Source organism: Centropristis striata, chromosome 22, assembly GCF_030273125.1.
Source record: "Centropristis striata isolate RG_2023a ecotype Rhode Island chromosome 22, C.striata_1.0, whole genome shotgun sequence".
Classification (NCBI taxonomy): Eukaryota; Metazoa; Chordata; class Actinopteri; order Perciformes; family Serranidae; genus Centropristis; species Centropristis striata.
The window spans coordinates 3,903,934-3,918,151 of record NC_081538.1 but is presented as its reverse complement, the minus strand read 5'-3'; the positions used below and the strand labels follow the sequence as shown (position 1 = coordinate 3,918,151).

Genomic DNA, 14,218 nt, shown 5'->3' with positions numbered 1-14,218 from the left:
ATCTGGGCAGGGCCGGAATTCATCACAGGATCAAACCCGTTTCTCATCAAACCCAGGAAAGTGTAGCTAATGCAATTTCACTAAGTCACTGCCCGACTTGATTACATGTGGGCTGGGGAGCGCATGCTAAGACACCACAGGGGGCTGGAGGGGTGTCACTGTGTGTCGACATATGGCATCTGTGTACTTTAGGTTGATCCGTTTGTTTTAGGCTCTCTGTGTCAGAACGCCACTCACAAGTTTGTGTGTTTACTGTGTCTTTAAATCCATTGTACCGTGTGTGTATACATATCCGTACCTGTCTGTTTGCACCCCTTAAATCCTTGGATGTATTTTTATGGATAGAAGTTGTGACTCATGTTTGCTTAGGAGTGTGTGTGTGTGTGTGTGTGTGTGCCGCAGACAGAGCAGTGGTCCTCGAGGGGGATTTCAGGCAGATTTGGCCACATTAGAATGTGTCGCTTCTTCCTTTCCAGCTTTCAGTTGCCGTCCCACTGAGCACCACACCTCCACACACCCCTCCCACTAATCCTGGATCAGACCACACACCAAGGGACAGAAATGCACAGACACTCGCCCAAACAACACAAACGAATACTCGAGCACACGCATGCAAACGCACAAGCTGTGGAAAAACAAAAAATGGCACTTTTTACACAGCATTTCGAGAGAGATGGCTGGCAGCAGTTTGGTGGCGTCCTGACCTGAAACCGGAGCCGCCCTGTCACGTCTAGACAACTCCGAAGAATCCCATGCATATTAATGCAGTCCTATTTAATATTCATCAGTGCTATGCCCTGTTGGCAGCTGGTCCCAGACCCCATGGATCAATGAGGTCTCTTCCTCGCTCCTTTGTCTGACACGGATGCAGATGTTTAGAGCATGAAATTAAATTGGTCACTGTCATTGGGAATACGTACATGGTAGTCAATTAGGTGTGTGTGTGTGTGTGTGTGTGTGTGTGTCTGTGTGTCTGTGTGTCTGTGTGTGTGTGTGTGAGATGCCAGTTAGACGTGGTTCTTGAAGCAGACAGGTAACGCTAAATTCCCCAGAGTCTGTGACATGTTGATGTTATTCATGGGAACTTGAGTGTATGCAAGTTGATGACGAGGAAACAAAAGTTTAGCCAGCTCTTTCCACGTTGATGATCAGTGAGAGAAAGAGAGAGAGAGAGAGTGCAAGATGAAGAAGGTGAAGGAGAGAAGGAGGATGAGCAGCAGAGTGCGTTGGCGGCAGCTTTGTTTAGAAGCCTGTAATTGAGTCTTAATTGAATTGGCACCAAAGGAAGGATGAATGGATGGAGAGATGGAGAAAGAGAGTTTGAGTGAATTGGACCTCATCTCCGTCTCCACTTAGCAGCGGGAATGTGGGCTTACCGCATGGGCGAATTTCATGGCAACAGATCAGAATCAGAAGCTCCTTGATTTGAAAGTTGTGGATGGATTGAAAGCTTCCCTTGTCATTTTAATGAAAATACAGGGGGGGAGTGTTGTCTCCCGTACTTTTCAAATGAAACTTGTTCCATTCGAAATGTATTATGGAGCCCGGCACAGGGAACAATGGGTTGATATGCATTTGAATGCAAGGCTAGGCAGGCAGCGCAGGTAATGCGGAACAGGCTTTCGCACTATGGCGAAGTGTCTTTGTGTTATATCACACAGGCTTTGCAAGGTCGTATTGGACATGGAAATGAAACAGAAGAAAACAGCAGAGCAAGGCTTTGTGCCAGACTGAAACTACAACGATTCAGAACACACATGCACACACACACACACACACACACACACACACACACACACACACACCCTTACCCATTTCCAAACCCTATCAAAGCAGCTTGGATCACCGTCTTGTTTGATTTCTGCCCAGTATTTCCACTTAACTCGCTGTATACGCTTGACACCACATCACACTTCATTTCAACCGAACACACTTTCAACAGGGAAGTGCATTGAGCTTGCTGATGGTATGATTCTTAAAGAGCTCTAAAATCTTGGAAGATAACTTTTTCCTTCAGGTTTTTCCCCACACACCGAGCTCAATTATTAATGTATCCGACTCCTTCTGTTTTGAATCTAGAAGGTTGATTTATTGCATTGTCTGTTTTTTGTCATGGTTGCTGAGTGCAGTGGGACTTGGCTATAAACCTAAATCAAGAAATTCTAATAAATAACATTTATTCACTGCATAAAGCTAGAAAAAACACCTGCTTCTCTTCTTCTTCACTATATAAACATATATTTAGGCGAGTGTGTGTGCATTCGTGCACAGTCTTAAAAGAAAAACCCTTTATACATGCACACACAAAAAGACAGACAATCCTTTCGCTTTGCAGTTAGCTGTATTGACAACGAGCCGCAATTTCTTCTCCATCAATTATATTGATTACTTCAGGATGAGTGGAGGTAATGAGCTTCGGTGTTCTTTCTCTCCCCTATGATCTCCCCTCTTCCCCTGTCTGCAGCCCCCTCCCCTCACTGTCTAACTCCCCCATGCCTTTCTGAGCATGTTACATGGCAATGATTTTCTGATTAACCCTGTTAGCTCAGCTGGGTCCACCCACACAGTGACGCAGGGCCACGGAGGAGTGTGAGCATGTGGGACGCATTTAAACTTGATGGAGAGCTGCACTGATTGAGTGATGTGTTTTCATTAGAGCTCTGGTTGTAATCCTCGACTGATTTCGTATTTAAATATTTAAAAACGTTTCGGAATGATTTAAGATAAAAAAAATACATGAATATTGATTAATAGAGGAAACATCATTGCCCCTTTCAGGGAGAGCAGAGTTCAGGGTCACCAGTCATACAGAGCAGCACTCTTGGGCTCGGCTGGGATTTAGTGTGTTGTTAAGGGAGACACAACAGGTGAATAGGGTAATTTTTTTGACTTATAGATATCACTTTGAAACATCCTCACTTTGTTATTTACATTAAGGCAATGCTTTGTTTGTGTTACACAAAAAAATGTTATGTTAGGTATCCAAATTAAGTGTGAACTCATTAAATATTTGCTAATTTACATACATTTCCAGGACATAAATCTGAATATTGGATTAAGCTAATTTCAAAGATTGTATTTTATTTTGTTGATATTAAATATTTGCTAATTTACATACATTTCCAGGACATAAATCTGAATATTGGATGAAGCTAATTTCAAAGATTGTATTTTATTTTGTTGATATTAAATATTTGCTAATTTACATACATTTCCAGGACATAAATATGAAAATTGGATGAAGCTAATTTCAAAGATTGTATTTTATTTTGTTGATATTAAATATTTGCTCATTTACGTACATTTCCAGGACGTAAATCTGAATTTTGGATGAAGCTAATTTCAAAGATTGTATTTTATTTTGTTGATATATTGGATTTAACGTTTTTTTTTTTTTTGTTACATAAGGACATTGGAATATCTCCATTTATCATTTCATAAATCGGGATATACTGTCAAAAGAAAAATAAATGAATTTTCGTCATGTTTCTAGCAACAATATATTCTTTAAATAACGGTATGAATGATATTTAGACAAACCCCTCTGTAAAAACATTCAGGATATAGTTGGGAATAAAACTGTTAATTTTGTGTCTGTAAGTGTAGCTGAAGTTGAGATTTATGGCTCAGAGAATGAGGAAAAAAACTAATTTTGAGAAAATGGCCTTTAAGGATTTCATACGTTCTTATTGGAAATGGCTATTTGAAGACAAAATATTGGATCTAATTCATAGCAACAACAACATAGAACATGTAAAACACATAATATTTTTCAGGAGAGTGGGATGTCTCTGTGATGACGAGGTTAAATCTACAGCCGCGAATGGATCAAATATAGTAAAATATACACATTGTTTGTTTTGGATAGCTCAAAACCTCAAAATTGACCAGTGCATGAAAAAAGCAATGTTTTTGCCAGTTATGTCTCACCTTAAAGAACACATAAATTCATGAAGAACACTTTGTTGACATGTCTGGTTGAGTCATGTTCTCTCTCTTCTGTTCCAGGTGGTGCTGATGATAACCTGATTGAAGGGGGAGAAATGAAGTTTGTGTGTAAACCCGGAGCGAGGAACATCACCGTCATCTTCCAGCCTCTTCTCAGGTAAAAAAACAAAACACCGATACACTGGACAACGATCCAGAAGTTGATTGGAACATGGTTTTAAAATGTGTTTCTAGTTTATGGGTATTGTGATCAGCAACATATAACCAGTCGATAGATTCTCTTCTGCAATGAGACATAGCCTGCTACTGTATGAGTAGGTGCTGAAGTGTACTAGTGTGATGAGTAAAAGAAATCAAGAGTAAAGATAAATGAAGCAATAAGCATACCGTCGTTTCAAACGAGCTGTTACTGTTAATTTTCAGGAGAAAAATGAAAGGGCGACAGCACTAAAAGGCAGTAAATCAGTTTTGGCAATCTGGCCACCATGGCTGTAGTTTTATCAGTTACATTAGAATGTATTTTTTTTAAATGATCACTAAAGCAGTTTCTAGTAAATAGAGGCGGGACACTTTATCTTGTGGTACATTATCGGTCCACTGGTACCAAATGTTGATATTAATTATTAAAGTATGCAGGCACTCTAAACGAATTCCCTGCCAAGTTGACTTTCCAGAGTCACTGCTATGACGCTTTGTGGTGGCGCTTATCTAATGATCAAATTATCAAGATAATCAAACATTTTGTCACCAGAACTGCTTCTTGCCATTTAGCTGTATTTTTTTAAACAGACATTCCGATGAATCTTAGATTATTGTCTTGCAATGTATCATACATGGCGAAATCACTGAATTATGATACCATTGTGATCATGGGCAACGTATCGTAGTCGTATCGTATTGTGAGTTACTTATATTTCACCCCAGGCTGCAACCTCCCGGTCCGAGCAGTGGAGGAAATGTGGAAGTGGCTTTAGGCTGCAATCTTTCAGAAGTCCATCATGGGTCGACAGCGTCGGTTGGCAAAGAACTCCGGCCCAATTTATCTCAGTACAAAATGAGACTATTTCTCACTTGATTTATTAGTTAAGAAAAAATGCTTGTGGCAAGATAATGGTCTCAATTGCTAGTTTCAAGTCTTCTTCAGTACAATATGATGTTAATTGTGTACAGTGGCGGTTCTAGACCAGTTTTACTGTTGGGGCCAAGCAGGGGCCAGTGTTTAATCAGAGGGGCACATTAAAAAACAGCAAAGATTATATTTAAGCATTCAAAACCTTTATTTTAGCTTATGTAAAAATTATATAAGACATTTAATTATATTTGGAAGATTCAAATACATTGATTTAAACAATGAGACTTACCAACAATAACAACTATTTTTGTACGAGAATTACATTTCTCATTTTCATGCACAAATACTTTTTTTTATTTTGAAAGCGCAGTACAGAATAATCTTTTTTTATATATACACAAGCTTTTATTGCACAATTAAACTATTATAAAATGTACACATTCTGGGTTCCTTTTGTGTACAATGAGATATTGTTTGAACAAAAAATAGGTAAGAATTGTTCCATCTCTCATCGTTATAAATTGATCATTTTATTATTAATCTGACACAGGGGCCACAGCAGGGGCCAAGGGCTTCTTCAGAGGGGCAGTGGCCCCTGGAGGCCCCTGTGTAGAACCGCCACTGATTGTGTAAATAATGGTCACATTTAGAAGAAAATAGATAATAAAGCAGGGTGTGACTTGGGGCGTGGCTACCTTGTGATTGACAGGTCGACAACGTCAAGTCTCAGATCTCTGACCCTTTCATACTGTGTTTTCAGTTCTTGAAACTTTATTTGAACATTTTGGGTCATTTTAAACTGTTTTTCCGGTAATTTACTTACATTATGTTTCAGCATTAGTAAGAGTTAATTTTTAGATACACCCATCCAGGCTCCTCCAGGTCCTAATATGGTCCCTCCCAGTTTAAAGACAGAAAGATGCGATGAAGGTAAAGCAAGATGGTGACAGGCAGTCCACAAACCAATGAGTGACGTCACGGTGACTACGTCCATTATTTCAATACAGTCTATGCTCACCCCTTCTGGTAAATTTTGCAGACGAAAACATTACACTGCTGCTGTCACTATATGGCCATGCAAAACATGCTGATGCTGATGTTTGTCACTTCTGATGTCCCGCTAAAGGCGACTTTACCGGATCAGATTAATAGTTCATGAATGACCAAACCTGTTGTCTTTACTGGAACTGTTTGCGCACGATTCCATTAATTTTGTGGGAAACATGTGTGAAAGCCCCACTAGTGTCACACTGGTCTGTCAGAGAGGGATTACTAAGCCACTCAAGACATATGACAGCTGGGACATGACTCAATACCAGTAAAATGTAAACTAATTATATTACATGGCCTTTTAGTGACCATCTATCGATTCCAACCTTTTTAATGCTTCGTGGGATATCGTAAATCAAACATGATGTAATATACTGTACCTTCAGTTCCAAATGTTTTGTTGATACCATCGAGAAATTGGGATCGACTACCACCATCGCTTTTATTTCCCATTAAATTTGAGTATTGTGAAGGGTTGTCTTTGTGGTAATGTTCTGTATGTCTGGTAGTTTTCTATACAGCACTGTGGTCCCAGGCGAGTAGTGTAAATCTAATAGTAAAGCAATTTAATTGAATTGGCCTCCATGCAGTGATACATTACCTTGTAGGATCCATTAAACAGAAATGTTTCCTACTTCCACACTGCTTGGCATACATTTCCTGCAATTTTAACATCATGGTGCATAGTTTTAGTGCATAGAGAAGGGATAAATGTTCCTTTTTGGCAAACACTTTGTTTATCCCTTGAATTTATATATATTTGGCAGTTGACAGATGTTTTGATTGTAAAAGTATCTTGAATACTTAGCCAGTGGAGTGGTATAGCTTCACAGGCCATCTGGGTAGTAAACTGTATTACGAGGTAACTAACTTGCTTTACTATTTGGCTCGACAAACATTAATATTACAGTCAGTGAAAAAAGCCAATACAGACAGATGTTTGTTTAGAATCTCTTCAAGTAACCTGGTAATTAAATGACATGTTTACCCTGACAACTAAAGTTGCACTGATGACTAAACAATATAGACTTGTAGAAGAAAATCAGCCAGTTAATTTAGTTAAACGAGATTGTACTCCATCTATCCGATCCATTTTGCTCTTCATCACATCCCCACTAACCTAAGCGGTACAGTCAGTTGTCATGTTACCTTTTCTTTGATTGATTGATGCCCTTTGAAAGCAGAATACTTGTTTCAGAGACTGCCTGTTTGTATGTGCACCTCTGTGTCTGTGTGTGTCTATGCATACTTTAATGTCTTTGTTTGCAGGTGGTTGCCTGTGTGTTTATGTCCCTTTACTGATGCTTTGGCCCTGAATCTTTCTCTCAGTCTGTCTCTCTCCTTCTGTTACACAATTTCATTTTCTCTCTGACACACACACACACACACACATACACACACACACATGCCGACATTCAACCCCTGTTCACAGTGGGTCTCGCCAAGCTTTTGTCTGAACAAATGACCAAAAATAAAACGGTGACTAGCTTTCTGCCTACCTCTCCCATGTTGTCTGTAATGGTTCATATCAATCACACCAAACTGCCTTGCACACAGGGCCCTCTCTTCTCTCTCTCCCTCCCTCTGACTTGCCCTCTCCAGACTTGTAGTGCCAATGGAGCGCTGTTTCTTGCAGATGGTTTTCTAATGGCAAAGCTCTGGCACTCCGCTGATGGATCACTACACCTCCTGCAGCCAGCCATGCAACTCATGGCAGCTTTAATGACAGAAGCAGTTGGGGGTTGTGGCACAGGAAATTAGTGGTGTGTGTGTGGCAATGTGTGGGCATATGAGACAACAGGATCTTAATGTTTGATTGCAAATGGTTTTTGCACGTTGTCATATACATTTCTTTTTCGCCTTTTAAATCAAGTCTACTTGTGTGTCAGTTTTTCAAATCTTTGTTTTTCTGGCTTCCAAAGAATGACAGCATCTTCATATTTATTTTGGTTTCTTAGTCATGTGTTTTTTAAGTGGAATATTGCGTTGTCATCTCTGTTGTTGCCAGGCTAACCAGCTCCAGAGAGGTTAACTTCAGGGAATCAGATAGAAACGTGTCAATAGCCCGCGTAATAGCCAATCAGATCACTTTAACAGCTTATATAATAATTCCCACATTTGTTTAGCACCAAGGCCTTACTTTTAGATTTTGGAATTGATTCCAATATAAATATAAGGCTAAGCTTCTTATTTTATTCTACTTGTGTGATTGCACTTTATCTTTCGCCTCGCTGAATATCGTTTTCCGCTGCCGCATTAACCTAATTTCCCTGTGGGTATTACCATTTCATCTCATGTCATATTAAGTACTCCATTCATGGTTCAGATGATGCTGCATGTGATTGGCTTGTAATTAAGAACGGCACGTGTTTTGCATAAACAAGCTCAAAGTTGGATTAAACCAAGAGTTAACTGAACCTGATGAAAACGAGCTTCATGATACCAGTGTTTCATAATTGCAGATAGTTAAGCCAAATTAGGTTAGGTACTAAAGGTGTCATGGAAGTTCTTTGGTCCACTTTACACAAGAGCCTGACTGGATTTAAGGGGCCAATATTGAGACTAGGGAGTAAAAAAAAAAAAAATCACATTTCAGCAAATATAAATGCAACATTACGATGACACTACTCTTTATGTTATCACATACTAGTGCAGTGCCCTAGGAAGTATCTTTCCGTCCGTATTATGCTTAGCTGTCAGTTAATAAAGGTTTGTTTTTACTGTTTTCAATGGATCAAACTGATGTGGAAGAAAGGGCTTAAATATCCGCTTAGCATGCTAATCGTGAGATAGCACATGACGCAGTATGCTGCACTAAAAATACATTAACATGAACCCAATTAGCTGATATACTATACTGCATGTAAGTGTCTCATATCAAATGATTATGGGCATTACGCTGCGCAACATGAATGTTATCCCTGAATGAATGATTAATTGGAGCATCCCAATATATCTAAGAGAATTTGCTATATCGGTCAGGCTCTTTACGCAAACTTTGTTTACTTGAAGGCTTATTGTATCTATGGTGGGGATTCTTTTTGGAATATGTGGTGCCAACTCCATTACAGTGAGCTATCGAAAAGTATGTATAACACAGTTATAAGCTGTATCTGTATTTTCTGCAACGTATCAAGTGCGTTTGGGCTTTGTACTCCACCAAAGTTGTGGTTTCTTATCTTCTCTCTGTTTTAGACATGATATCCAGAGCAGCCAGAAAGTGTAAAGTGAACATAATAGCACATATGCATCTGTGATCCAGAGTATACTGGAGGGATTATATATCCCACTTGGTCTTGGAAGCCCTCAGCCCCTCCCCAAGAAGAGCCGGAGGAGGTGGCTGGGGAGGACATCTGTCTTACCTTGGTTAGCCTGCTGCCACTACAACCTAGCCCTGGCTAAACGCCAGAAATTGAATGGATTATAATGAAGCTGACTAGTGTCACTAGAGTAGACTCTTCTAAGGTACTTACTGCAAACATTTGCATTTATTCCTATATTTATGTTTCCCATGAGCTTCTGCCTTTCTAAAGCAATAGCAAACACTATATATATGGCTTTCCCACTACATACTTCATACTGTGAGGTAGACACAATTACTGTATGCAAGTATGTTTGAATTTTATTAGACTAAAGGCAACTAAAACTTTGCATATGAGTTGTGTGAGGACTTTTCCTGGTGCATTTGGTTACATTTTTTGGCTAAATATTATCCCCACTGGGTGTCCACCATGTTGGTTTTAGTCTCTGCAGTGTTGGGGTTTATAGTAAGTGAGTGAATGAGATTGCTTCTGCCCTCACAAGTACAGCAATCCAACCCCAAGTGTCAGAGCACCAGAATGTATGTCTTTAAAGATGCACACACAAATATGGGGCAGACGTAGGGTAGTGTTTGTGCATGTAGCAGCCAATTTAGTTTGACTTGTGGGGTCTCCTGCTGACATTTGGGTGGTATTTACACCCCTTGCTCCGGACGAGGTTGGCATTTTGAAAAGCTTCAGCAGGCCCCTAATCTCACCCTGTTACCATCCACAGGACGACCAGGCATGGCCCTGCCTGTTGATGTCTGCTATGTTTGTGTGTGTATGACAGCGTGTGTTTAGGTGTGTGCAGGTAAAGTCCAGCAGAGTTGCTGTGATGCCATATCGGAGTTAATTAGTCAGTTAAATGTTGTCATAACTGATAAGAATGTTGATCCATGACAGATAGAGATTTTAAGAAAAACTATATTTCCTTAAGTGACTCAAAGTCATTCTGAAGGGTTTCTGTCATAAGCCCTCCTTCCTATAGGGGGAATAGTGGACGCTGGGAAAGTCTCAGGCCACACTCTCTCAAATAGCTGCTCATTCAGCGTGTCTCCATTACAAAAAAGGCCCCAGAGGGATTTACGAGACTCCGAAGGTGACGTTAGGTTTTTTTCATTCGTTGCGTAATCACTTAGCGAAAGTTTCGACCGTGATGTCACATACGCGAGAGACAACTGTGGCCGCCATTGAGAACTGTGCACAACGTCCGCTGCTGATCATAAACAAACCAGCATGGCTAACTGTACACAAAATGTCAGCCGCTGATCGTGAATTAACCGGCATCGCTAACTGTGCACAGAGTGTCTGGTGCTTGTTGTAAACAAACAGAGATCTCGAAGTGAACACCTCTTGCAGCAGCAGCACATACACACTGTACCGCTACAGAGCTAACTGTTAGCCTATTAGCCCTGTGCTACTGTGCACCTAATTCCACGACGCCGGTCTGCACTATGAAAGCGCAGAATATCACACCTTTGCGCGATCACTATGAACGCCCTAAGGCAAAAAGCTGGCACAGATCTTTGTTCAGTGTCTCTTGTGACTGCTCGCTTCTTCGCCAGCTTTTACAAATGGCGCATGTTGTTGTGGCGTCGAGTACTACGTCACATCCTGCTTAGCGTTCTATCCAACCAGCAACCAGGCTTTTTTCAGAGAAGAAAAACGTCCCTGCTCTGCAGGGCCAAAAAAAAAGTCCGGTCAAACGACCGCTCCGGACGGCTCATATTCAAATTAGGGGCGTTTCAGCAAGTGAGAACCGCCTCATTCCGGGTACTCGACTGTAATGGAAACCTCCCTATAGTATCCTACTCGTGTAGGCTAATTTCCTTTCTAACTGACTTCAGTTTGCTTTTAATCCTGCTGCTTTCTAATTACTAGTTTCGACTCCAAATAGATTTTTGTCCTTAATTTTAAAATTACCTGTGGGGATGATTCCTTTGAACTTCGCAGTCATCTTGTCCCATTCAGAATTTGACTCAAAGCCCATTTTTATTGAATATAAGTGCATGTTATCGCCGTCTGTTCATTTGTGTTGCAAAACATAAAGGAAGCTTAGAATGATCCTGCTGGATAATGTCAGACTGGTATAGGTGTACTGGATCGAACCCTGCTGTTTAACAGCTGATGGAGCTCGGCGTATGCCCCCATAACATAAGCTTATTAAAAAGTACTCCTGTTGATGTGCAGATACTTGAATTCATACAAGGTCTACTCAAAGTTGGTTCTGCTGTAAGTGTCCACGGTCGAGAGAGAAAGAGTCAGAGGGTCGGAGATTGACAGAGAGCGCTCGGGGGAAGCAGAGAGGGAAGGACAATGGAACGAGCGATGAAAGGACTGAGGAGTGGAAAGAAAAGCTAGATGACAGGAAAAGGACAGAAGGGCTCTGCCTCCCACCGCTGTAGCCTGTGGTGAAACCGAAACACACCATGATTCTGCACTAATTTCACACTCTCATTAACTCCCCTCCTGAGCAGCACACACAGACCAAGACGGATTGAAAGAGCAAGAGTTAGAGGTGAAAGCGAGTATCTTTTCAAGAAGTTTTATGGGAAAAAGTCTTTTTTTTAAGGTTTCTCAAATTATTTAGCTGCAATGTGCACAGTTGAATCCCCAAACAGCATTCCTTGCAGAGCAAATTTTAATATTTTAGAATTAGAAGTGTGTGGGCTTATTGAGAAGACACATATGACTCGCTAATCAAATCCAGCCACGAATGAAGTCAGGGGAACACATTAATAGATCATTATGATTTATTTCATTATGTGTTATGACTTTTATTATTTCATCATGCACCATTGCATAGGGTGCATTCTGTTTTATGTGCTAATATAAAGTGTGTGATCAATATATAATCTGTATCCGGGTTCAGTGTGCACATTTCTTGCAGTCGCAACACTAAAGATCATAAGGCGAATTAATTACGAAGGCTCGAAGGTGACGTGATTTGTCAAGCCATAGAAGCCGGCAGTTATTATGATAGCCTAGTCATCTGCATGTATCTGTTTATTGTTTACAAGTGATGAGCAGACAGAAAAACAAGTGCGTTTATTGCTTTCTCTGTCAAAGTAGTGCTGCAGTAGTCACCGTCCATACGCTCCTTGCTGCTAAAATGAAAATGGCACCCATTACTCAGGTATTTATGATCCATTTAAGTCCTGCAATTACACAGTCTTTTATGATGTTGATCCACTACACAGTTAATTGGGCAGCATGAACGGCCTCATTCCCAGTGCGGCCAATTGAACTAAAGCATAGGATCAAAAATGATTTTCATATACGTCCCTGCAGCATGATTTGTTTGATCAGAAAGTCATTGTTGGCATCATTTAATGGCAATACTGGTGTTTGTAGTTGCCCACTTTAGTTACCCTGTGGATGACATGCAAATCAGAACTGAAAATGGCAAAAATAATTTGAGGATGAACCCTGACCTTCATTTAGTCAGGCGGCAGCTTCGTAATTACTGGTGAAGACTGCAGTTTTCCTTCAACAATAACATCTGTAGTCAACCTCAAAGAGGTGTCTGTGCTCAGGCTATTAAAATGCAGCATGGACGTCTCGCCTTAAGTCTTACTCACACATACGTGCGCATACTGCTTTGCTCTGCCAGCCTTGCTCTCTCTTCTAATCTTTTGTCACTCGTCGAGGAGGATTTTCCTCAGTAAATAGCACCCTCCCTATCTCGCGTTTTTCTAACCCACACCCATTAAAAACTGGGAGCATAGTTGGGAATCAGGTGGGGAGAGGATTTTACACTGGAAAGGTCAGAGAGAGAGAGATAAAGAAGGTAGAAGAAAGCAACCAACAACAGAGAGAAGAGAGCAGATGGGAGGCAATGAAAGAAAAACACAAAGGAAAGATGATAAAAAAAAGAAACAAACAGACAGGTGGGGTGAGAATAGAGAGAGATAAGTCCAAGGAAGAAGAAAGAAAATGCAGAGGAATAGAAAGGCTTCTAGATTGCATCAATGCCGGGTGGCATGTTGGCTTGCTTTGAATCCGAGTTGTTTATGTGCACGTACACACTCTTCATATGTGTAGAGGATGGCCAGGGACTAGGCAACTGAACAGTAGGCTGTCACAAGTAGGTATCGGGAATTTGTTTGGAGAGTGTGAGAAAGACATTTGGTTACATTCTTTGTGAAAGTCAATACAGCTGTAGATTTTTGGCATATTTCTGGTAACTCTACCGTATGTGCTCAGGTTGCTTATGTTGTGTGTGTGTGTGTGTGTTGGTGGGTGTGGGTGTGTCCTGCTAAGTTTTCAGAAGCATGCACTACCATTAAAAAGTTTGGAGTCACCTGTTATATTGATGTTTTTTACTTTTCTTTCAATAATGCCTACTTTACCTTGGATACAAACTGTATATTTCAGGCACCAAATGTATCATTACATCTGCCAAAAAGGTTGTGTTTTTGGTTCGAACAACAAAATTGGGCTCTAAATACTTTTGAAACTCATTTTTCTGCTTACTGATTAGATTGAGTAGGTTTAAACTGTGACTTTTAAGTCAATAGTTTGCTCGGCTGCTCCAATTCCAATACTCCTAACCCAGACTAACCTTCTATTTCTGAAGTTTTAAGAATAGCTTTTTTAAAAGCAACACGCCTCCAGCGTGCTATAGGCATTATTATTGTGCTCTTGACACTGAAACAGTAACCTGTTCCTACTTAAATCTGCACAAACTTTGATGCTATTCTTCAAATTTTTTTTACCAATGACTGGTGGTTTTGTCTGTTCTCATTGAACTGTTGCTCAGAGGTTGCTCAGCTTTGTCTCTTTCTGCCCTTTTAATCATCAGTCTGGTTAAACCATTGTACAGCAATTTGTATGCCTGTACAGA

At 40.4% G+C, this 14,218-nt stretch overlaps 1 protein-coding gene across 1 annotated transcript in view; it reads left to right on the top strand.

Annotated features, from left to right (window-relative positions):
* The window catches only part of exoc4 (exocyst complex component 4), a 164,953-nt gene that overhangs the window by 55,633 nt on the left and 95,102 nt on the right, over positions 1-14,218 (top strand). Inside the window, exon 11 of the mRNA XM_059325790.1 lies at positions 4,009-4,105. Coding sequence (XP_059181773.1) covers positions 4,009-4,105 — 97 coding nt within the window. The remainder of the gene's footprint in view (positions 1-4,008; positions 4,106-14,218) is intronic.